At 52.2% G+C, this 25,643-nt stretch overlaps 1 protein-coding gene across 3 annotated transcripts; it reads right to left on the reverse strand.

The window, feature by feature from the left end:
• Positions 1–517: 517 nt before the first annotated feature.
• Positions 518–24,289, reverse strand: LRRC45 (leucine rich repeat containing 45). Of its 3 annotated transcripts, none has more exons than XM_078872778.1 (19): positions 24,113–24,289; positions 21,336–21,563; positions 20,742–21,187; positions 18,685–18,746; positions 18,242–18,312; positions 17,653–17,831; positions 16,969–17,097; positions 15,476–15,588; positions 14,653–14,711; positions 13,303–13,380; positions 12,620–12,755; positions 11,972–12,049; positions 10,283–10,394; positions 9,119–9,189; positions 7,801–7,893; positions 6,824–6,916; positions 4,903–5,076; positions 4,195–4,342; positions 518–3,293 (listed from the first exon to the last, which is right to left on the reverse strand). In XM_078872778.1, the coding sequence occupies exons 3-19, from the start codon at positions 20,989–20,991 to the stop codon at positions 3,082–3,084; spliced, it is 2,058 nt and encodes a 685-aa protein (XP_078728904.1). In that variant the 5' UTR covers positions 20,992–21,187; positions 21,336–21,563; positions 24,113–24,289; the 3' UTR covers positions 518–3,081. The 3 variants fall into 3 exon arrangements, with proteins under 3 accessions (XP_078728904.1, XP_078728903.1, XP_078728905.1); XM_078872777.1 differs by having other exon boundaries at positions 21,336–21,673; XM_078872779.1 differs by lacking the exon at positions 13,303–13,380 and having other exon boundaries at positions 21,336–21,673.
• Positions 24,290–25,643: the final 1,354 nt, after the last annotated feature.

Below are 25,643 nucleotides of genomic sequence, written 5' to 3' on the forward strand. Positions count from 1 at the left end.
CCCCTCTCCACCCAACCCCTGCCCTCTCCACCCAGCAGACGGACGGACACAATAATCCCCTGTGGGCTGGTGGAACCAAGTGGTTCCTACCAGTAACCAAAGTAGTTTGGGATGTGTAGCCAGATAGAGGAAGTTGTGATCAGCAGGACATGGGGCGGGAAGAAGAGTTAAGAGTAATGAAAGCGATTATGGCGCAAGAGAAAAACCGAACATTCCGGGTGGCAAAACAAAAACTCAACACAAGTCAATAAATAATTGTAGGTCCTATGAATGGGGGCAATTGCCTGAAACGTCACATTATTTCGCTTTAACACCACAGTGTTGACAAATGTGTTGAGCTTATTTCGTTAACGGAGATCTAAGTATGTGGACATTGGGTCAATTCTGTTAGTCCCTGTTCTACCGTTTCGAAATAATTGGCAGGTTTAATCGGATCTTGACAAACACTTCCTCACAATTTCATAAAACGCTGCGATAATTTTTTTGGAAAAGTAACGTTAAATTTAATTGAAAAAGATGTTCTTGTCAGAGGGAAAACAAAACTCATCACCATTGTTTACCAAGCCATTCATTCAAACACATTTAAGACAAAAATATCATCCAAATAAATTTTTTTGACAATTACCTTTTGATTCAATGTACAAAATAAGTCCTCGAATAAAAACAATTACATGCCCCCCAATCCTGGAGATAAAAAACCCACTGAAATCCGTACAAAAAAAACTTGTCCGCGTTGACAGCAAAACACCATTGGCCATGTTTTTGTGAACTTTAACCCCCTCGCAGTGATGGCAAGGTCTGGCCCAGCACAGACAAACTTCTCATTATTGCGTTGCCAAGCAGAGGCTGGTGGCTTTATTTGTGAGTGCAGTCGAACCCCAGAGGTATCCCCGGGGTAATGTTGGTGGGCCCTGAGAAATGGTAAACGCGGATAATGCAACACGTGTAAATTTGGCGACAAAATTAGCGAATGCGTGGATTCTCGCCGGTTCTAGTGTTGGCATAGTTCTGCGATGTGTTCGGTTTAAGGTACTGCGTGTTGTTGAGCGCGATGTATTAGTTGTGTACGTGTTGTTTACCAGTGTAGAACATCCAACTGCTTTTTTATTGCTTCTTTGAATACTGTATCTACTTGCCATCGTCTTTCTGTTCACGTGGCCGCTGAGTCACCAACCCTCGAACAAGTGAGGAACGGCGACCGATTCCAAACCCAGCATGCCCATGTAAAGCCCTTTTTTTGCAAGCAGGGTGAATCTGCCCACGAGTAATCGATAGTTAATTATAACACTTAAGCATTGGAGGAGTGACATCACCACCGGCACATTCACTCAGCCATGCTGGTCAACAGCGATCTCATTCAACATCTTGATAAATCGATCAAGATGTTTAATCGAGCGAACCCAATTTCATTTACCCTGGTATCGACCAACTCTTGTCCATTTACACAGCAGTGCTGAGTGCAGACGACCGAGGCACGATTTGATCAACTGAGGCTACAATTTGTCTGAGAGGTTCAACCAGGACTCGTGGTGAGCTGGCCCGCCCACTTTATCATGACCACGCCCACTCAACCACTAGCCCCTTCAACAGTTGAGCGGCCTATTAGACTCTTTTAGATGTTGGCCCTACCTACTGCTCGTAGGCCCCACCTACTACCCAGGTAGCCACGCCTACTAACAAGGTAGCCCCGCCTTCTGCCCGCATCGTTCAGCATGAGGCCAGAACATTTAGAAACCGGCAACGAAACCAAGATGTTTGCAAATGTTTCAAGTGGACACTGAGAAATGACGTTCTGACACCACCGGGACCGTGTCGGCCAAGCCAATACATTCGGTAGCCCGACTTATTAAGCTGGTGATAGTCGGGGTTAGACTGGGCAACAAAAACAGGCAGGAATTTGCCCCGAGATCCATCCCTGGAGTCGGGAACGCCTCGTGTGCACTCGGTTGAGCCGAAATAATTTGGCGGCTGATTGAAGTTGAGATTGCGTCGTGCGCCAGTTCATGCAGTGACTCAATTTCCAGACCGCAGAACCCGGTCGCCCTGGTGATTTGATAAGAGGTCGTCGCCATGGTGATTTGATAAGAGGACGTAAAAACAACGAGCAAACAGTGGGTCTGTTTGCCAAAGAAGAAACGATTGCCGCGTGGCCTGGCAACACCCACAGACCATTTCCGATAGCGGTCTCCTGCCAGCGTCCACCAGGTCCTGGCTACATCTGCCTACACAACCATGCCCATAAGCAGGGCCGTCTAAGGGGAAGTGGGGGTAGCGGGGCCCGGGGCCCCTACGCCGGTAGTACTACGTCTTGACGCCGTGATGTCGAGGTGCGGGGTGGGGGAGGTCGCCCCGATTCGCCGTACCCTGGGGACGGCTCTGCCTGTAAGAGTGGGCGGGGCCAGTGCGCAGGCGGTGCAACTGCACAGAGACCCACGGGCCTGAAGTAAGGGGGGGCAGGCGCTGGGCTACGAAGAGGCACTGTGGAGGAGGCAGCAGTGAAGGATGGTGGATCGCCGCACGAAAGTTTGTGAAACTCCCTTCCCGTGCGGCGTCGAGGAGGTTGCCGAACCCTGGCATGCCAGGAGAAGGCAGTACAGCAGGTGGACTTTATCGCCGTCTGTCCATCTGCACGGGGATCGAGTGTTGCCCCCTCGCATGGGTTTTTTCCGGGCGCTCCAGTCTCCCCGCGTATAAACACAACTCGTAGATAATTGGCGGAAAACGTCTTCAATAAACACCCAATGCAGGACCCTCCTCAAAAAGAGTCGTACGACTTGGTGTGGCTTACCTGGATAAATAAGTAATTATCATTATTATTACATAGGAGTGGGGTAGGGGAGGGGGTGGTCAACTATTTAATTCCCATCATTCTTTTTGTATCGTTTGCTGTTGGAACTTGCTCACCTGCCCACACTGTACATCTGTGAAAAAGAGCTCCACAGCTCATCGGATTCCTCCGGCCTAAGTCAAAGATTACGATGATTCTGAATTCGCTGACACTAGGGCACAATGCTAACCACACGCTGCCACGCCAACCGCCTTTCGCCACGGGCGCCCCCGGCAAATTTGGCACAGGTGCGCTCAGGTGCGCGCGTGAGCACTGGCGGCGAGGGGCGACAGCGCCGGCGTGCCGTGCAGGTAGGTGAGCACGGCGGCCTGCAGCCCGCGTGCCCGCTGGGCCTCCTCCTCCCTGGCGCGCGTCGCCTCCGCCTCGCGAGCACGCACGCTCTCACGCAGCGACGCGATCTCAGAGTCGCGGTCCCGCAAGCTCTCCCTGTGGCTGCTCGCCTGGCCTGGGTGGGGCGGGGCGGGGGAGAGAAGGCGACGCAGTTGTCGTTATTATTATTCTTCTTGGTTCTTTCGGTAAAGTCACGCAGAATGGAAATGATAAAATAGAAAATAAAAAACATTTATTTTATTATGTTTAATATTTATTTTTATTATTTTATTATTTCCATTCTACGGTAAAGTCACGTAGAATGGAAATAATAAAATAATAAAAATAAAACATTCTTTTTTAATGTATAATATTTATTTGTATTATTTTATTATTTCCATCCTACGTGACTTTACCGAAAGAACCAAGAAGATGAATCCCTGCAGTCACGAAAGCTTTAAATCGAAATCATTATTATTATTATTGCCGTGTCCTCCGGATGTTAAGATGTTCCGCAACATAATACGCGCCCTCCCCCACCCACCCATATCGCTCGCACACCTCCACCGCTTCTGTCACCGCGCAAGGGGGGCGGCCCCCATCCGCGGTGAGAGAAGCAACTGGCCGTGTCGGGTGGTGGAGGGTTACGACACATTTATAAATAACGCGATCTAAACCCAAAAACGTTGATTATGAATAATATTGGTCGCGAAAGCCTACGTGTTAAACTGAGAAGCAACTGAGCGCACGCAGACATTGATTGGAAACGCGACGCGGCACGCGTTGTTGACTGGGAAAAAATAATCACCCCCCCCCCCGGAGTAACCGAGGGGTGCGGCGAGGATGCTCGCAGCGACGGGTGGGTCAGCGTCGTTTGCGGGCTGTTTACAAGCGATCGGCCTCGTTGGGCCGCGGGCTGTACGACGTGAAGTTGTGGGGCCAGATCCGGCACGTGCGCCTCAGATTCCCTGCCGCCAGTTTCCCGGCCCGACCCGCGCCGAACCGGTTGCACCGCCACGAGCCGAGCGTTTCGTTGCCTTTGAGCTGTCGCTCCAGAGCGGCGATCTTCTCGCGCAGGCCCTCCTGGTGCGTCCTCTCCGCCTCCAGGTGTCCGATCTTCTCCTGCATCTCGAGCCGGACGCGTTGCACCTCCCCCGCCACCTCCTCCCGCTTCCCGGACAGCTCCTGCACAACCGAGCACGACGCCACCCGTCCCCCCCCCCCCATTCGCGGTCAGAAACGATGCAGCCTCATCGCGGATTTAAGTCTGCGCACGGGCGGGCGAACGGCTCGGTTACAGGCCATTGTGAACCTCGTGAGACGGGAAGAGAGATAAAAACCCAGGCCCAGGGCTCAAACCCAGGCCTCACAGCAGGCAGGGCTAGGTGAGTGTCTCCGACACGGCCGTTGTGAATCCTCCTACCCACCCGGTCGCCTTTCGGCTCTCTCCGGCGCCACAGTTTTAGCAAAATACATTGAAGTCACAAGTTACCGTGGTGACGTACTGTAGATGCAAATGACCAATTCACCGTGCCTTGTGTAACCCACGTACAAATGAGCAACTACTTCGAGGTGCGCAATTCAGACTTGAAGTGCAAGTTACAATTGCGACGTGACTGCACGGTGCCGAAATCGCACATGCGATTTATAAATTGCGCGCGATTTATAAATTGAGCGCAATTTCGATTGCAGTCCAGATACCGCGCCCCCCCCCCCCGCCCCGTCACCGGACACGCGAGCCTCACATGGCTGAGCTCCTCGGCACGTCGCTTCAGCGCCTCCGCGTCGAGCAGGAGCCGAGCGTTCTTGGCGCCGGCGTCGGCGGCCGCCTGAGCGTGCTGGGCTGCGCGAGCTTCCGCCTCGTCACGAGCCAGGCCCAGCAGCCGGCACCGCTCCTCCAGCTGGGACGTGCGCTGGCGCTGTCACCGCGGCACAAGCGTCCGTCCGTCCGTACGTCAGCCAGGGGAGACGGCGCTTCATCACAGTAACGGTTCCAACGTTGATAATTGTTTTTTTACCCTTTTATCTGGCAACAAAACTGACACCTTTTTTACGAGGAGTCGTGTTTGCATAGACCACAATACCTGCAGTCATAATACAAACAAAAAACATAACTCTGATAATGTATGCACTGTCCTTGAAGTTGATTGGTCCACACCCGAGACAGCTTCCCTTAGAGCCTAGTCTCACATGGTGTTGGACCAGATGACGCCAAAAGGCGCACATTATCAGAGTTGTGTTTTTTGTTTGCATTATGACTGCAGGTATTGTGGTCTATGCAAACATGACTCCTTGTAAAAAAAGGTGTCAGTTTTGTTGCCAGATAAAAGGGTAAAAAAGCAATTATAATTTTTTTTTACTGGAAAATGAGGTACCAAAGGGGTTCCAACGTTGTTCACCGAGTGTGGCGAGTGTGCGACTGTGGTTGTCCAGAGCGGACCGTGACAACGTGTAACGACGCAACGGCGATCCACAAATACGAAGGAGACATCACGGCGATACACGACTCCGCTGCTCCTGACGCGGTTGTCTCGCTTGACCACCTGAATGTGAAATTGTAGTCGTCGCTCTGCTTCTACATCAGCCGTACGAAAGAAGAGGAAGAAGCGAGTGTGTCGCACAGCCTGGATGAGTTGTTCACTCAGGCGTGAGAATCTATTCGCATGATCAACCTCCACCGTTTAGCCCTGCCCACCCTGTCATGTACCCCGCCCCCTGTCATGTAGCGCCGCCCCCCGTCATGTAGCTCCGCCCCCCGTCATGTAGCTCCGCCCCGTCGTGTAGCTCCACCCCCCGTCATGTAGCCCCGCCCCCCGTCATGTAGCCCCGCCCCCTGTAACTCCACAGCTCTTTCCTGTAACATCACCCCTCTTTCCTGTAGCTCCGCTCCCTGTCATGGAGCTCCACTCCTCTTTCATATGGCCCCACCCCCCTGTCTCGTAGCTCCGCCCCACAAGGCAATGCAAGCCAGGGCCACGCTCACCACCTGCAGTGCTGGCCTGACTGCGGAGAGAGGACAGCGACGCGGCCGGCTGCCGAGTGGAGGCTAAATAAACATATTTGTTATTGCGTCATCGCAGCCTCACAAGCTTTTTGAACTCCACCGCAGATCATTCGCGAGAAGGGGGCCAGAACACCGACGCAGAGAATCGAGCTCGCCCCCCCCCCCCACCACCAACTCCCCCTCACCTCCCACCAGGCATTCATCTTCTTGGTTCTTTCGGTAAAGTCACGTAGAATGGAAATAATAAAATAATACAAATAAAACATCATAATATAATTCTCACGACATTTCGGCCACAACGCAAGCAGCCGTCCTCAGGTGGAGAACAGGTCTGTTTATTATTTTATTATTTCCATTCTACGTGACGTTACCGAAAGAACCAAGAAGATGAATCCCTGCAGTCACGAAAGCTTTACATCGAAAAATCCCACCAGGTAGTTCAGGCCAGCGGAGCAGAAGCAGCAGACCGTCTGCGCAAGCAATGCATCGCCAAAGCGACGCTTCAATGGGGCGACGCTTCCAAGTCCTGTACGAACAACCGAGGAGGTTCATCGGCGGAGAGGGCCTCGCGAAACGGCGTCCTCCGCTCGCGGTGCCAACGCCGGGCCCCCGCCCCCCCCTACGCCGAGCGATCCCACGACACCTCGGCGCTCTCCTCTCACCTCCTCGTGACGCGCCTGGCTCCGCGCCTTCGCGAGCTCCTCCTCGGCCCGCGCTCGCTCCGTCACGAGCGCCGCCCGGGCCTGGCACAGGTCCTGCGTCGTCGGCACACCCACGAGGTCGCTCGGCGTTAGAGGCAGGGTCGCCACGATGCGGCGATGTTTACGATGCGGCGATGTTATGATGCGGCGATGTTACGATGCGGCAATGCGTCGATGCAATGATGCTGTAATGCGTCGATGCTGCGACACGTCGTACTTTATAACAATATCTGGCACCTTCTTGGTTCTTTCGGTAAAGTCACGTAGAAGGGAAATAATGAAATAATAAAAATAAAACATAATAAAATACAATAGCCGTCCTGCTTGCGTTGTGGCCGAAACGTCGTGAGAATTGTATTTTATTATGTTTGTTTTTATTATTTTATTATTTCCCTTCTACGTGACTTTACCGAAAGAACCAAGAAGATGAATGCCTGCAGTCACGAAAGCTTCAAATCGAAATATCTGGCACGTGCGAATCGTCCGTTTTGTTTCAGGCAATTATCGTTGCTCGTATAAAATACTTCACAATCTTTTTTTCCCCGGACAATGTTTATAGAAATAACAAAAGCAGTTCGCAATAGCTGTTATCCATTCAATCGGTGCTTTGCAAACGACTTCCGGAGGAATTGATGACGTGGTGTTTAAGTGACAGCATTATCGTAGTTCATGTAACGGCAGCTTCATGCTGAGAAAACTTCAGTAGAATAACTTTATCCATGCTGGGAGTACGGCAAACTGCAAAATTACAGAGATATAGCAAACTGATGTTGCGATAACAACGCTGTGAAAAGTTATCGCGTGTCGGATTACGTCGATAAAATTTGATATCGCATCGCGAGACTTGACATTGTATGGCATTACGCAATCCGATGTCGGAACGGATCGCGTTCAACTGACACCGCCGGAAACCCAAACGCTCACGGAACGACCCGGACCTCCTCCAGTGCCAAGCGGGTGTTCTCCAGCCTCTGGACGCGCTCCTGCAGACACCGCTCCGACTCGGACAGGTGGCGGCTCATGTGCTCCACCTGAGGGCCGAGGGTGGGTGCGTGCCGCGCGGGCGGCACGGAGGACACGGTCGTCACTAGGGACGACACGGTCGCTACGGACGAGACAGTCGCTACGGACGACACGGACAGGACGGACGGCACCCTAACTACGCACGACACGGTCACTACGGACGACACGGTCACTGCAGGCGTGTGACACGCCTGTAGTGACGTTGGGGCACAGATCGCCACAGGAGGGAAGCTGCAACAGGACTAGGAGGGAAGCTGCAACAGGGCTAGGAGGGAAGCTGCAACAGGGCTAGGAAGGAAGCTGCAACAGGGCTAGGAGGGAAGCTGCAGCAGGGCTAGGAAGGAAGCTGCAACAGGGCTAGGAGGGAAGCTGCAACAGGGCTATGAGGGAAGCTGCAACAGGGCTAGGAAGGAAGCTGCAACAGGGCTAGGAGGGAAGCTGCAACAGGGCTAGGAGGGAAGCTGCAACAGGACTAGCAGGGAAGCCGCAACAGGGCTAGGTCGCCCCTCCAGATTATCACGGTTGGCTACGTGTGGTGCGACGTACATACAGACACATTCGTCCATAAACCGACAACAGCACGAAGAGAGGCCAGAGAGGTAGTGCGGCCCGTGTGCTGTGAAGAAGGGCCACTGCCCGAAACGTCGGCCATGGTATACTTTTCTTTTTAAGTTCCCACGCGGTATTACGGACGAATGTGTTGAGTGTTGTTGCTGTTGTTCACTGCGTTTGTGCACCACTGCCAACGCACCTCCGATTTCCCCGCACCTCCGATTAGCACGTACGGTGCTCAAGTAGTTCAACGTACGTACAGGTTGTGTGCCCAAAGAACACAGCCATCGCTTTCTTGGTTCTTTCGGTAAAGTCACGTAGAAGAGAAGTAATAAAAATAAAACATAATAAAATAATATATTTATTATGTTTTATTTTTATTATGTTTTATTTTTATTATTTTATTACTTCCCTTCTACGTGACTTTACCGAAAGAACCAAGAAGATGAATCCCTGCAGTCACGAAAGCTTTAAATCGAAAAATACAGCCATCACTGCTAACTCGGGTTTCCCAATTTGGCTAAATTTCCGTGCTGTACAAATAGAAAAAAAATCTGACTCTCACATAATGAACACCTGTCCGTGGCACTGTGTCGTTAAGCGACGGCCGATAGAATCGCGGGAAGATACGTGATTTGCATTCTTTTGAACGCAAAAGCAAAGAGAACGTTGTGCCATCACCTCTTTTTGACGAAGGCTTTCGGCGTCTTCAAGGCTCTGCTTGAATCGCTTCTTCTCCTCCTCGACGCGCTCTGTAACACGCGGCGCGACGCCGCTCAGTTTACGTTCCCCGGGCAACGGCCCATCGGCCCGTCGGCCACAACCACTAAACACTGCCGGGTCCACGGAATCCACGGGTGACGTGGATACCCGACGCACAAAGGGGAGATTCAAAGACCCCTCTCTCTCTGTGTGTGCGACTGCCGCTACAAACTCCAAACCGTTGACCACGTGACCTTGCGCTGCCCCAAATATTTATTTGAAGTCGGTGGGTGGGTGAGTGAGTGGGTGACGAGTGGGTGGTGTAGCGGTTAGCGCTGCGCTACTAACCCGGCGACCAGAGTTCAATTCCCGCTCACGGCCAACACCGGTGACGATTATCTGAACCGGTGTTGGGCCTCCCCTAGTTCGAGTCAGCCTCAAATGATTACCTGGTGTGGTGTGGAAACATCACTACTGGGGAGACAAAGGCGGTCGGGCGTGGTGCTGGCCACCCATCCCCTCGTGTGCCGTGCCGGCTTTTATAGATGCTTGCTAACAGCACTTGCCCCAACAGTCTGTTAAGGCTATACGGGGGATCTTTGCCTTTGTTTGAGTGGGTAGAGTGGGTATATCTGCAATTCACCAACTCTCAGACGAAGCAACTAAATCGCTTACCAGCCGCGCTTCACTGGCCTCACGAAACCATCACTCATCAAGGTGGACGGTGGGCATGGGTCAGCGTCGAGCTGAAACCCCGAGTTCGAATCCGGGCAGCCAACCGTGATCTAAAGCGTACTTCTTAAATGTGAGTGAACCCGGTGGTCTCAGCCTGGGCCACCGATGACATTCAATGACGTGTTCCGCTTAAATCCCAGCAGGGGGAGGCTTGAAAACGTTGGAACCCTGAGTTCGAATCCGGGCAGCCGCCTGTGATCTAAAGCGTACTTCTTAAATGTGAGTGAACCCGATGGTCTCAGCCTGGGCCACCGATGACATTCAATCACGTGTTCCTCTTAAATCCTCAACAGCAGAGACGTTGAAACGTTGTGTTTCGGTTGAATGACGCGGGCGCGATGCACACGGCCGCCTGCCCGGGCGCAGGTGGTCAGTGGGGCGGAGGCGGAGCGGGGTGCGGTGGCTCACCCTCGGCCTGCGTGACGCGGAGGCGCAGGTCGGCAGCGCTGTGAGTCAGGTCCTGCTTCAGCTGGAAGATCTGCTCCTGCTGCACGTGGCACCTGCGCTCCAGCTCGGCTGCCTGCGGCGCAAAGGGAGACGGCCACGCGGGGAGGGCTCCAGCCGCGTGCGAGGGTCGAGTAGTGGAGTGAGTGGAGTGAGTGGAGTGAGTGGTGTGAGTGGAGTGAGTGGTGTGAGTGGAGTAGTGTAGTAGAGTGAGTGGAGTGAGTGGAGTGAGTGAATGGAGTGAGTGGTGCGAGTGGAGTGAGTGGGGTGAGTGGTGTGGTGGAGTGAGTGGAGTGGTAGAGTGGTGTAGTGAGTGGAGTGAGTGGAGTGGAGTAGTGAGTGGAGTAGTGAGTGGAGTGGTAGAGTGGTGGAATAGTGGAGTGAGTGGAGTACATCCTTCGGGTGATCAGGGGTTTACTTTGGTGGCTCCCCGGTTGTGTGGCTTTCCGAGAATATTGTTATCTTTAAGTCTCGACTAAAAACACGTCTTTATGACAGAGCAGCTTTCTTCTCATCGTTTACCATTGCTCTCTGACCTTTAATCTACCACCCGGCTGCTTCTTCCGTTTCCTTTGATCATCCTCACGCATGGCGCTACGAGACGATCGTTGTTGTGAACGTGTGAGACAATCGGTACGAACCATCATGGTTGTTCCATTGGAACCTCATTTGCCAGTAAAAAATATGATAATTGTTTTTTTACCCTTTTATCTGGCAACAAAACTGACACCTTTTTTTTACAAGGAGTCATGTTTGCATAGACCACAATACCTGCAGTCATAATGCAAACAAAAAACATAACTGATAATGTATGCACTGTCCTTGAAGTTGATTGGTCCACACCCGAGACAGCTTTCCTTAGAGCCTAGTCTCACATGGTGTTGGACCAGATGACGCCAAAAGGCGTACAACTCAAAGACAATGCACCATCAGAGTATGAGAGCTCGGGGTAAGCATTTACACCATTGGAACCTCATTTGCCAGTAAAAAATATGATCATTGTTTTTTTACCCTTCTATCTGGCAACAAAACTGACACCTTTTTTACAAGGAGTCATGTTTGCATAGACCACAATACCTGCAGTCATAATGCAAACAAAAAACATAACTCTGATAATGTATGCACTGTCCTTGAAGTTGATTGGTCCACACCCGAGACAGCTTCCCTTAGAGCCTAGTCTCACATGGTGTTGGACTAGATTATCAGAGTTATGTTTTTTGTTTGCATTATGACTGCAGGTATTGTGGTCTATGCAAACATGACTCCTTGTAAAAAAGGTGTCAGTTTTGTTGCCAGATAGAAGGGTAAAAAAACAATTATCATCATGGTTGTTGTTGTTGTAGATTTTAAGCTTTCGTGACTGCAAGTATTCATATTCTTGTGTTGCCTCCGAAACGTCGTGATTTTTATTTTATTTTTATTTTACTTTTATGAATTTTAATTTTTCACCTACGTGACTTTACCGAAAAAACCTAAGAATATGTTGTTGTTAGGTTTTTTCGGTAAAGTCACGTAGGTAAAAAATTAAAATTCATAAAAGTAAAATAAAAATAAAATAAAAATCACGACGTTTCGGAGAATATGTTGTTGTTGTGTTTATTGGGGGTTGGGGGGGGGGTTGCTCTGGGGCCCGGTGATCGGTGTGCCACTCACCTTGTGCTGGAGCTCGATGTTGTTCTCCCGCGCTGTGCTCAGCTCCGCTTGCAGCTTTCCTTCCCTGTGGCTCCATTCCTGCGGGGCCGAAAGCACCTTTAGCGCATCGCAAAATGTTTCCTCCCCCCCCCCTTCGCTTCCGAGTGTTTTGAGCAGAGCTCTGATGAATGTGCCCAGTTTTCAGTGGGGTCCGTCCCAAACAACGCAACTTTACACCAAGCTTTGTTCATACTATACTGTTAGTTTTTTCGGTAAAGTCACGTAGGTAAAAAATGAAATTAAAATTAATAAAAGTATTACTTTACCGAAAAAACTAAGAGCATGAATCCTTGCAGTCACGAAAGCTTCAAATCTAGAATTTGTTCATACTGCATCATCTGGATGAGACTCATTGTGCCCCCCCCCCACCCCGCTTATGGACGGCACCAGATTCGGCGGCAGCGGTGCCACGGCCGTTGCCGCCCTCGCCAGCGCTGCCCTCACCAGCACTGCCCTCACCAGCACTGCCCTCACCAGCGCTGCCCTCGCCAGCGCTGCCCTCACCAGCGCTGCCCTCACCAGCGCTGCCCTCACCAGCGCTGCCCTCACCAGCACTGCCCTCACCAGCACTGCCCTCGCCAGCGCTGCCCTCGCCAGCGCTGCCCTCACCTGGCGTTCCCGCGCCAGCGTGTGCGCGTACGTCTTCTTCGCCGTCACCCTCTCGTCGTCGGTGCGTCGCAGCAGCTCGCTGAGCTCGCGCACACGATGCTCCCCGAGCTTCGCGTTGGCTTCCGACGTCTGCAGCCTGTGGTGAGCGAGCGGGCGGGTGGGCGAGTGAGCGAGCGAGCGAAGTGGGTGGTTGAGCGAGGGAGTGAACAAGTGAGCAGGCAAGCGAGCAGGCGGCCCAGTCAGCAAGTGAGCGATCGGGCGGGTGGGTAAGCAGGAGAGCGAACAAGTGAGCGAGCGAGTGAGTGGGTGGTCGGGTAAGCGAGCGAGCGATCGGATGGGTGAGTGAGTGAATGAGTGAGTGAGCGAGCAAGTGAGTGAGCGAGCAAGTGAGTGAGCGAGCAAGTGAGTGAGCGAGCAAGTGAGTGAGCGAGCAAGTGAGTGAGCGAGCAAGTGAGTGAGCGAGCAAGTGAGTGAGCGAGCAAGTGAGTAAGCGAGTGGGCGGGCCAACGGAAGGACGGACGGACTTCATGCAATAACGTGCTCGATCTTAGTTGGGAGTGGAAAAGTCTTCAAAAGAAGTTGTAATCTCGGCAGGAGTGTCGGGATCTGTCCACGAAACAGGGAAAGGGAGAGGAAGACGGAGAGAGAGCGTAGGAGAGCGTAGGAGAGCGATACACACTCGCCTGGCCGTAAGCGCGTCGACAGCGGACTTTCTCTCGTCCAAGGCGCTGTGGAGCTGACCGAGGCGAGACACGGAAGTCCTGATCGCGGGAGATGATGGGGGGAGGGGTGAGGATCACCGAGACATATTCACCGCTTCTCCCTTAACCTCATTTCCACTGGGCAACCGAGCCAGCCCGGCACAGGTCAGGACACTCAAGGTTGCTTTTCCACTGCAGAAGCCGAGCCGTGCAGCCCGGTTGCAGGCCAGGTGCCAAGTTACCTTGTTGCCGCACAGGGGCAGCTGGCACTGGGGGTGCCCTTTCAAACCGCGAGGGCGAGATGGTAACTATCTCTACTGGTATTCAGGAGGCCGTGGGTTCGATCCCAGCCCTGCCGCCTGTATATTTGGAGTCTACATATGTGTTTCTCCCCGTGGTCGCGTGGATTTTTATCAGGGTCCTCCGGTTTTTCCCTCCGCGTTTAGAATCAACGTGCGTTCAGAGTATTTGGCTGCTATCAATTTCCACGCGATAAGTCACTTCATTGAGCTATAATTCGTGGCCAGGTCGCTTCTTAAAAAGAGCTAGATAGCTCAGTGGCCCTTAGCTGGTAAAATAAAAAATAGTTTAGTCCGAGTTTAAACGTTTGAGATGTGTAAGTCACCTCGCTCACGTATAGACGCAACGGGCGCAAGGCAGGGCGCTCTATCCGAAACAAACCATTGCAAAGTTGTGAGCGGTCACGGGTTATGTGTCTCGTGCTCCGTGGGATATCAACAGGCTCGCACAAAACGCGCTGCACTCAAATCCACCCACGTTCTCCTGTCGTTTGTGGATTTTTTGCGCGGAAAAAAAACGAAGGCTGAAAAGTGCGCAAAGAAGCGCAGGGGAGAGGCTACGGCGGTGAACACGCGTGGAGTTACAAGAGGGAGGTGAACACACGGCAGGTGAACACACGGGAGGTGAACACTCGGGAGGTGAACAGAGAGATGAACACGTGGGAGGTGAACAGAGAGATGAACACACGAGGGAGGTGAACACACAGGTTCGACACGTGGTCACCATGCCAACAGGCAGGCAGCGTGAGCGGCGTTGGGCAGGACGCAGCACGCGGAGGGAACGCTGCAGAGAGGACTGCCGCCAGGACCGTGAGACATGGCCCAGGCTTGGTGAAGACCTCATCCAGCAGTGGATTGGTCGTGGCTGACGATGGTGATGATGGTCACGACTACACCGAGGGGCTCTGATCGAGACTGGTTACGTGTCACTGCGGGTCTCGATCAAAGGCAAAGATCCCCCGTATAGCCCTAAAAAGAGTGTCGGAGCCAGTGCTGTTAGCGATCACACGCACACAGTTGCACGCTCGCTCACCTGTTAGAACGAGCCATCTCTTCCTTCTGCCTCTCAATGGTGTCCATCAGGTCCAGGAACTGAAAAAAGAATGTAGTTAATTTCACAATCGTTTAAATATATACAGATAGTCCCCGAGTTACAATGGTCCGACATTCGATATTTCGATCTTACGATGGCGATAGCAATACGACAAAATTGTTAAATATTTTAAATTTCGCGCGGCAGGCAAACATCAGTCACACGAGCAGCAGTAGTGTCAGCAGCATCAGCAACAATATCAGCAAGCGTGGACAGTAGCGGCAGCAGCATCAGCATCATCAGCAAGCGTGGACAGTAGCGGCAGCAGCATCAGCATCAGCAAGCGTGGACAGTAGCGGCATCAGCAACATCATCAGCAAGCGTGGACAGTAGCGGCAGCAGCAGCAGCAACAACAACATCGGCATCAGCAACATCATCAGCAAGCGTGGACAGTAGCGGCAGCAGCAGCAGCAACAACATCAGCATCAGCAACATCATCAGCAAGCGTGGACAGTAGCGGCGGCAGCATCAGCAACATCATCAGCATCAGCAACATCATCAGCAAGCGTGGACAGTAGCGGCGGCAGCATCAGCAACATCATCAGCATCAGCAACATCATCAGCATCAGCAACATCATCAGCAAGCGTGGACAGTAGCGGCGGCAGCATCAGCAACATCATCAGCATCAGCAACATCATCAGCAAGCGTGGACAGTAGCGGCGGCAGCATCAGCAACATCATCAGCATCAGCAACATCATCAGCATCAGCAACATCATCAGCAAGCGTGGACAGTAGCGGCGGCAGCAGGCCGGAGCAGCACCTGCTTCTTGTGCTCGTGCTGCAGGTGGCCGATCTCGCGCGTCAGCACCTGCGTGCGTCCCTGGGCCTCGCGCGCGCTGGCGTTGCGCTCCGCCGTGCGGCACACCGCCTGCTCTGCACCGCCACACGACGTCATCGCACACGACAGGAGGGTACCATTACAATGTGGTTTAGCACGAGGGCGGGGGGGGTGAGGGGCACCGGCGGTCTTGACCGGGGGGGGGGGGGGGGGTCAACGGAACAAGCGAGGCTGGGTAACGTTGTTTCTACAGGGATGGAAAATTGAGAATGGCCCACGGTGCAATTGAGGTAGGAAGTGGTGGTGCAAGGGGCAGTATCGGTGCAAGGGGCAGTATCAGTGCAGGGGGCAGTATCGTTGCAAGGGGCAGTATCGGTGCAGGGGGCAGTATCGTTGCAAGGGGCAGTATCGTTGCAAGGGGCAGTATCGGTGCAAGGGGCAGTCTCGATGCAGGGGGCAGTATCGGTGCAAGGGGCAGTATCGTTGCAAGGGGCAGTATCGGTGCAAGGGGCAGTATCGTTGCAAGGGGCAGTATCGGTGCAAGGGGCAGTATCGTTGCAAGGGGCAGTATCAGTGCAGGAGGCAGTATCAGTGCAAGGGGCAGTATTGGTGCAAGGGGCAGTATCGGTGCAGGAGGCAGTATCAGTGCAAGCGGCAATATCGGTGCAAGCGGCAGTATCGGTGCAAGGGGCAGTATCGGTGCAGGGGGCAGTATCGTTGCAAGGGGCAGTATCGGTGCAGGGGGCAGTATCGGTGCAAGGGGCAGTATCGGTGCAGGGGGCAGTATCGGTGCAGGGGGCAGTATCGGTGCAGGGGGCAGTATCGTTGCAAGGGGCAGTATCGGTGCAGGGGGCAGTATCGTTGCAAGGGGCAGTATCGGTGCAGGGGGCAGTATCGTTGCAAGGGGCAGTATCGGTGCAAGGGGCAGTATCGGTGCAGGGGGCAGTATCGTTGCAAGGGGCAGTATCGGTGCAGGGGGCAGTATCGTTGCAAGGGGCAGTATCGGTGCAAGGGGCAGTCTCGATGCAGGGGGCAGTATCGGTGCAAGGGGCAGTATCGTTGCAAGGGGCAGTATCGGTGCAAGGGGCAGTATCGTTGCAAGGGGCAGTATCGTTGCAAGGGGCAGTATCGGTGCAAGGGGCAGTATCGTTGCAAGGGGCAGTATCGGTGCAAGCGGCAGCATCGGTGCAAGGGGCAGTATCGGTGCAAGGGGCAGTATCGGTGCAAGCGGCAGCATCGGTGCAAGGGGCAGTATCGGTGCAAGGGGCAGTATCGGTGCAAGGGGCAGTATCGGTGCAGGGGGCAGTATCGGTGCAGGGGGCAGTATCGGTGCAAGGGGCAGTATCGTTGCAAGGGGCAGTATCAGTGCAAGAGGCAGTATCAGTGCAAGCGGCAATATCGGTGCAAGCGGCAGTATCGGTGCAAGCGGCAGTATCGGTGCAGGGGGCAGCAGTGGCGGTGGCGCCGCTCGGTACCCATGGCCTTGATGACGTCGCTGGGGATGTTGTTGCCGGCCGCTTCGAGCCGCACGAGCGCGCGGTTCTGCAGGAGGCCCTCGAGCAGCGCGCGGCCTCCCAGCAGCCCCAGGTTGTTCCAGCGCAGGTCTGGGGGTTCACGGCCGACACACACAAACCCGTGTGTCGGGCCATGGTGGCGGCGGTGGTGGCGATGGTGGTGGTGATGGTGGTGGGAGCGATGGTGACGATGGTGGTGGTGACGATGGTAGTGACGATGGTGACGATGGTAGTGGCGATGGTGGCGATGGTAGTGGCGATGGTAGTGGCGATGGTGGTGGGAGTGATGGTGACAATGGTGGTGGTGAAGATGGTAGTGGCGATGGTAGTGACGTGGTAGTGGCGATGGTGGCGATGGTGGTGGGAGCGATGGTGGCGATGGTAGTGGCGATGGTGACGATGGTGGTGGCTATGATGGCGGTGATGGTGGCGATGGTGGTGGCGATGGTGGTGGTGATGATGGTGGTGATGGTGGTGATGGTGGTAGTTATGGTGGTGATGGTGGTGGGAGCGATGGTGACGATGGTGGTGGTGACAATGGTAGTGGCAATGGTGGCGATGGTGGTGGTGATAGTGGCGATGGTGGAGATGGTGGTGATGACGGTGGTGTTGGTGACGGTTGTGATAGTGGTGGCGGGGCCTCACCGAGCTCCTGCAGGGTCCCGTTTCGCCGCAGGGCCGTGGCGATGTCGCCGGCGCCACGAGCGTCGATCTGGTTGTTGCGGAGGTCGAGCTGCGCGAGCGAGGAGTTGACCCCGAGGGACTCGGCGAGCAGCGAGAAGCTCGCGTCTGACACGCCCAGCGAGTTCCACTCGAGGATCAGCCTGAGAGCGTGCGAACGCGCGCGTTACAACAGCATGGGTGAACTTCTTTCGCACCCTACGTAGCCAACCGTGCTAATCAAGAGGTGCGGGGCAAGGACAACAAACTAAACATCAAAAGCAGTTCATCTTCTTGGTTCTTTCGGTAAAGTCACGTAGAAAGGAAGTAATAAAATAATAAAAATAAAACATAATATATTATATTATTATTATTTTATTACTTCCCTTCTACGTGACTTTACCGAAAGAACCAAGAAGACGAATCCCTGCAGTCACGAAAGCTTTAAATCGAAAATCAAAAGCAGTTGTCAAGAAATTAGTTTTGAATCTCGATTAAAAAGTGCATAGCTGCGGTGGCTTCCTAATGCTGGAAGCAAGAGCGTTCCAGACGGACGTTCGTGTGCATCCCTCACCGCTGGATGCTGCCGTTCTGTCGCAGGAGCTTGGCCAAGGCCTCGGCTCCCCTGGCTCGGAGGTTGTTCCCCTGTGTGACGCAGCGGCACGCGCGAGACACGGGTCAGCCTGGAAGCGGGTTTCGCGAGTGGACTGATGACGATGGTGATGATGGTGGTGATGGTGGTGATGATGATGATGATGATGGTGGTGGTGGTGGTGGTGGTGATGATGATGATGATGGTGGTGGTGGTGGTGATGATGATGGTGGTGGTGGTGGTGATGATGATGATGGTGGTGGTGGTGGTGGTGATGATGATGGTGGTGGTGGTGGTGATGATGATGATGGTGGTGGTGATGATGATGATGGTGGTGGTGGTGGTGATGATGATGATGATGGTGGTGGTGGTGGTGGTGGTGATGATGGTGGTGGTGGTGGTAACGAGATGAGAGTGGCTGTCACCTTCAGGTCCAGCACTCGCACCCTCACGTTGGAGCAGAGGCCCTGGACCAACGCCGCCGCTCCTGCACGCACGCAAGAACCGCACCGCCCATCGATCAATTGTTCCTTCCATCCACGAGTAGCAGCGAGGCGCTATCAACGCACGATCGATGGCATCTCGCGACGGCCGCTCATGATTCCTCGTTACGCACCCGCGTGCGTTTTTACCTTCAGGAGGCTCCGAGGACTCCGTGTGGCTTTGCTGCATAAAGCAGTAACTCAGTGTCACTATTATTATTATTCGTATCAGAATCTGTATTAATCTTGGAGAAATCCGATGACACATGAAGCTCTTTTTCACAGAAGTCCAGTAGGGGTGGGTAATAAAGTTGCAACAAACAATGTCAAAAACGATAGCAGTGCAAAAGTATAGGAAAGGTAAGCAAATCGCAAAAAATATAAATAAAAAGTACGTAAGTTCAAATTTCATAAGTACACCAAATCCCAAGCTTGGGCAAGGCAGAAAAATAGCAAACAGTCCCAGACCACACCAAGACAGCACGCAGTCCCTCAATAAAATTGCACGTAAAATATATAACTATTGATACATGGGTAATCTGGTGTCCCGTAATCGAGCGACGCTGTAGCCCAGGGTGTTTAGTTTGTTGTCCTTCGCCGCACCTCCGATGAGCACGGCTAACTACGTATGGTGCAAAAGAATATGATAATTGTTTTTTTTTTACCCTTCTATCTGGCAACAAAACTGACACCTTTTTTACAAGGAGTCATGTTTGCATAGACCACAATACCTGCAGCCATAATGCAAACAAAAAACACAACTCTGATAATATATGCACTGTCCTTGAAGTTGATTGGTCCACACCCGAGACAGCTTTCCTTAGAGCCTAGTGTCACATGGGTTGGACCAGATGACGCCAACTCAAAGACAATGCACCATCAGAGTATGAGAGCTCGGGGTAAGCATTTACACCATTGGAACCTCATTTGCCAGTAAAAAAATTGCATTATGGCTGCAGGTATTGTGGTCTATGCAAACATGACTCCTTGTAAAAAAAGGTATCAGTTTTGTTGCCAGAAAGAAGGGTAAAAAAAACGATTGTCGTATTTTTTTTACTGGCAAATGAGGTTCCAATGGTGGTGCGAAAGAAGTTCAACATACATACAAAACTATAACAATGTTTACCAGGCAAGGTCCACTGAGTTGCGTAGCTCTTTCCCAGAAGCGACCTGGCCACAAATGATAGCTCAACGAAGTGGCTTATCATCACGTGGGAATTTATAGCAGCCAAACACTCGAAACGCACGTTGTTGATTCTAAATGTGGAGGGAAAAACCGGAAGACCCGGAGAAAAATCCACGCGACCACGGGGAAATGGAGAGAGACATGCAGCCCTCCAAATATACAGCAGGCGTCAGGGTCGGGATCGAACCCACGACCTCCTGTATACCAGGCGAGGTAGTTAACATCTCCTAGCCACCGTGATGATGATGAGAGAGACACTCAAAATCCAAATATACAGCAGGCGTCAGGGTCGGGATCGAACCCACGACCTCCTGTATACCAAGCGAGGTAGTTAACATCTTCGAGCCACCGTGATGATGATGATGAGAGAGACACGCAAACTACAAATATACAGCAGCAGGCGTCAGGGTCGGGATCGAACCCACGACCTCCTGTATACCAGGCGAGGTAGTTAACATCTCCTAGCCACCGTGATGATGATGAGAGAGACACTCAAAATCCAAATATACAGCAGGCGTCAGGGTCGGGATCGAACCCACGACCTCCTGTATACCAAGCGAGGTAGTTAACATCTTCGAGCCACCGTGATGATGATGATGAGAGAGACACGCAAACTACAAATATACAGCAGCAGGCGTCAGGGTCGGGATCGAACCCACGACCTCCTGTATACCAGGCGAGGTAGTTAACATCTCCTAGCCACCGTGATGATGATGAGAGAGACACTCAAACTCCAAATGTACAGCAGGCGTCAGGATCGGGAACGAACCCATGACATGAGAGGGGCAAAGCCCGCCGCGTCGCCCGCACCCACCCTCCTCGCTGAGCATGCAGTCGGCGAGCGACAGCTCCGCGAACAGGGAGTCGTCGGCGAGCACTCGTCCCAGCACGGCGCAGGAGTCGGCCGGGACGCCTTGCCCGGCCAGGTCGAGGCGAGCTCCGTCCGAGTCACCGCCGCCGCCTTGGCTCGCACCGTCCTCCCGCATCTGCCTCAGCACGCAGTCTAGCGGCTCCTGGCGCCCCTCGGTGCACAGCGCCACGTAGAGGCGCCGCAGGGCGTCCATCGTCGCCGTTGTCGTTGTTGTCGTTGTCGCTCACGTCTCTCCCTCTCCTCTCACTCACTCTCTCTCCCCTTACTCTCTGACTCTCTCTCCTCTCACTCACTCTCCTCTTTCACTCCCCTTACTCTCTCACTCCCCTTACTCTCTCTCTCTCCTCTCAGTCACTCTCCTCTTTCACTCCCCTTACTCTCTCTCTCTCCTCTCACTCACTCTCCTCTTTCACTCCCCTTACTCTCTCTCTCACTCTCTCTCACTCCTCTCACTCACTCTCCTCTTTCACTCCCCTTACTCTCTCACTCCCCTTACTCTCTCTCTCTCACGCTCTCTCACTCTCTCTCTCCCCTTACTCTCTCTCCCCTTACTGTCTCTCTCCTCTCACTCACTCTCCTCTTTCACTTTCTTTTCTCTCTCCTCTCTCTCTCCTCTTTCACTCCCCTCACTCTCCCCTCACTCTCTCTCCCCTCACTCTCTCCTCTCACTCTCTCTCCTCTCTGTTGGACGCCCGGCCTGATTGTCCACCACCACCGCCGCTGCGTCGCCCACACGCCCGCCAGGTAGCTGCTACCTGTGCATCCCTAACAACATCATTGCATACCCGTCAATCCCTTACCAGCGCCCTACCTTATTACAGACCAACTTAGACCTTATTGGTCACCCCGTGCCCTTATTCATCTCAACGTTCATCCTACAAAGTCCCATGACAAGGAGAGAAACACAATCAAATTGACAAATCATTTGTTTGCCCGCATTAAAACGGCCGTATGCCGTATGGACCTGAAAATTAAATTTCCCTGTACAAGAATCCGGGGTAAACCATATGGGTGGACAGGTATGTCGTTGCGAAACAAAAAAAACAATATTCTTAGGTTTTTTTCGGTAAAGTCACGTAGGTAAAAAATTAAAATTAATAAAAGTAAAATAGAAATAAAATAAAAATCATTTGTGATTTGGATTAAATAAAATAAAAATTAAATAAAAATCAATTGTGATTTTTTATTTTACTTTCATTAATTTTAATTTTTTTACCTACGTGACTTTACCGAAAAAACCTAAGAATATGAATCCTTGCAGTCACGAAAGCTTCAAATCGAAAAAAAAACAATGCCAACGAGATAGGAAAAACCCCAGGCAAGGTTGCGGTACACTGTTACAATCCTAACGAGGTGTACAGCCCTCGTGTCGAATCACTGCTCTATGAGGGCCTCCCCCACGCCGTTCCGAGTCACGTGGGCTGTCGTTCGACCGCACTTGGCCACGTTGGTCGGAGGAACACTGCGGGCACCGTACACTCGACAGAGGTCGCAAACGGGTTTTGATTCCTTACCCGTATCCGTACCCGGCCGCACCAGGGTCGCAAATGGGTACCCGTACTCGTACCCGGCCGGGTACGGGTACCCGTTCCCTACCCGTACCCTACCCGAAATGATTGACAAACGGTTACTCACCAGTGACTCACGACCTACCCGTACCCGTACCCGGCCGCACCAGGGTCGCAAACGGCTACCCGTACCCGTTCCCTACCCGTACCCTATCCGAAATGAGTGACAAACGGTTACTCACCAGTGACTCACGGCCTACCCGTACCCGGCCGCACCAGGGTCGCAAACGGGTACCCGTACCCAGCCTGGTACGGGTAGCCGGGTATCGGGTAGGGTACGGGTATCGGGTACCCGATTGCGACCTCTGACACTCGACCTCTGTACGGCGTTACCATGGCTGGGGTGCCCCCCACTTGGTTCGATGTCGTCGAATCGCCCCCCCAAATATCTCGTTTACCTCCTGAGGTCGCGGTGTTCACACGCCGTGGCGGAGAGCCCAGAGTCGTTTAACTCGCTCGCTGCTGCTGCTGCCCCCCTCGCCCGCGTCAACGCCGCGCCACGACTCGTCGCGAACCACGCCGTTTCCATAGCGCCGCTCCTCCTACCCACCCACCCACCTCCCCAAATTTCAACATCCCTCTCTTCATAATCCCAGCGGGTATCACCGCCCGTGCGAAGGCCGATTTCCACGTCCCTCTCTGCTCATCCCAGCGGGCATCATCGTCCGTACGAAGGTCAATTTAAACATCCCTTAATTCTAGATTTGAAGCTTTCGTGACTGCAAGGATTCATATTCTTAGGTGTCTTCGGTAAAGTCACGTAGGTAAAACATTAAAATTAATAAAAGTAAAATAAAATAAAATTCACGACGTTTCGGAGGCAACACAAGCTTCCGTCTTCAGGTGGAACCGTCACAGCCACGACAGCTGTATCAAGTAAATGAGAGATTTCAGGAGCTACCACTCCGTTTATATAATGGTTGGAGAGGGGGGAAGGGCCAAGTACAGCACACTTTTTATTCATATGTAAAGGTGAGGCTCATAATCCTAGCGGGTATCACCGCCCGTACGGAGGCCAATTTAAACATCCCTCTCTGTTCATCCCAGTGGACATCACCGTCCGTACGAAGGGGCCTGTAGCCACCGCACGCCATCGCCGTTCCCCTCCCCCCAACCCCGCTCTCCGCCCTCGCCAACCTGCACTGACCCAGCGTGGTGAAGTATGGTCAAAACAAACCCCAGGCGCCAAGATCGAAACAAGCTCGCTCGCTCGCTATGATCTGGAGCCGGTGGAGGAGCAGCGGTTTGCCGACTGCGATGTGAGCCCGGCGACTTCGAGTCGGATTGCCGAGCGCGAACATCAGTGGCGAGTCGTTCGGAATCAAGAGAGGGCTCGGAGTGTGTGTCTGGCAGGGGTGTGATTGCCCATCGCCACGTAAATAACCTCTTGTTCTTGTTGTTGTAACAGCTCTCTCGCTGGTTCAGCAGGGACGCTGCTGGATTATTATTTTTTTTTCCTACCTGAGGACGACCGCTTGTGTTGCGATCGAAACGTCGTGATAGATAATTTTTTGTTTTGTTTAATTTTTCTACCTACGTGACTTTACGAAAGCTTCAAATCAAGAGGGGTATAAGAGTTAAGAGTTGTTTGGGTTGGAGGTTAGCGCGAGTGTGTGGCTTGCAAGTTAGCTAGAGGCGTAAAAAAATATGTGCGTTCAACTTCTTTCGCACCGTACGTAGCCCAGCGTGCTCATCGGAGGTGCGGATAACAAACTAAACACCCCACCCCCCAAACACAACCCTCACCGTCTGCGCGTCTCGGCCCTCACCAAGCCGGGCGTAGTCGACGAACGTCCTGACGTGTGGCCACGCGCCAAACCTCTGCACGAGTCACGAGAGAAACTCGTTGCTCGCCATGCGAACGTGGAGTTGCCAGAGAGGGAAGAGACGGCGACTTCCCCAACTGCGTTTCACGTGGTCCTGCGCCTGTGCCCGGGCAGTCAGCTGTTTCCGGTTGTAACGGACGTGCCGAGTGACGCACTTCCGGGGGTTCCCTCGTGGGCGGTGAGAGGGGATTCCCCCGGCCCGGCACGACCCGGCCAGCCCCAACACCGCGTGGAAAAATAACAACAATTTCTTTATATTCTTGGTTCTTTCGGTAAAGTCACGTAGAAGGGAAATAATGAAATGAAATAAATATAAAAAAAATGTAAAATGCTTTATTGTTTTAATACAATAATATAAATATAAAAAACATTTTTTATTGTTTTAATAAAATAATATAAATATAAAAAATGTAATTTTTGTTTTGTTTTATATTTATATTTTTATTATTTCCCTTCTACGTGACTTTACCGAAAGAACCAAGAATATGAATCCCTGCAGTCACGAAAGCTTTAAATCACCAATTTCTTTTTTTTACTAAACGCAATCGTAGGGAGATTTAAAAACTGTCCTTAAAAGGAAAATAACGATAAATAGGTGACGTTTCGGGCGCCGAGTGTTATGATTTTTCGAGGTGCAGTACTGTCTAGTTATAATATTGTTTATTTGAATATTTATGAAAACTAATTGTAAGTACTTGCATCGCACTGGTATTTCTGCACACAGCGTTGGTGTACGGTGTTTTTTCTGCAATATTTTGCTGTCTTTTCTTGGATTTTCTGTTTGCACTCAGTCACATATTCACTTTAAGATGTGTTTTGTTCATGTTTTTGTTTTTTGTTTGTTGCGGTTGCACCCGATTCAAGAGCCGAATGGCTCACAGGGCTATACCTAATACTTGAACTTGAACACGTAAAGGTTCGTCTGTGGCTTTTCATACCCAAAAGGGCTCATTTCTCGTGGCTCGGGGGACGTCCATAAATGACGTCACGCCTGGGGGGGGGGTCAGACATGTGTAACGATGTGTGACGAGGGGGGGGGGGTGAGAAATGTGACGTCACATCAAAATGCGCAACATTAAATAAATATAGACACAACACGTTCTACTTAATTAAATAGACTTTTTAATAAATGTTTTCTCCTGCAACATCAGAGTGCAGCGCCACATTAAATACGCACTACAATGACAATAGTTTAAAGCGATTTGAAGCATGTTTTATTTGAGCTTTGTGACGTCATATTTAAAGGGGGGTCTGACTTTTTGTGACGGTGTGTGACGAGGGGGGGGGGGGGTCAAAAATCGTTCAAAATCGCGTGACGTCATTTATGGACGGCCCCTAAGGCTATGGGGGGGAAGGGGGGGGTAGCTGTTTAGCGATAGGGGTTTGGGTTTGAGTGTTCAGATGACTGACATTGCCCAACCGCTCCGTTTCAATCGTAGCAGTTATGTAAC

The sequence above is a fragment of the Lampetra fluviatilis genome, chromosome 35, assembly GCF_964198595.1.
Source record: "Lampetra fluviatilis chromosome 35, kcLamFluv1.1, whole genome shotgun sequence".
NCBI classification, from domain to species: domain Eukaryota; kingdom Metazoa; phylum Chordata; class Hyperoartia; order Petromyzontiformes; family Petromyzontidae; genus Lampetra; species Lampetra fluviatilis.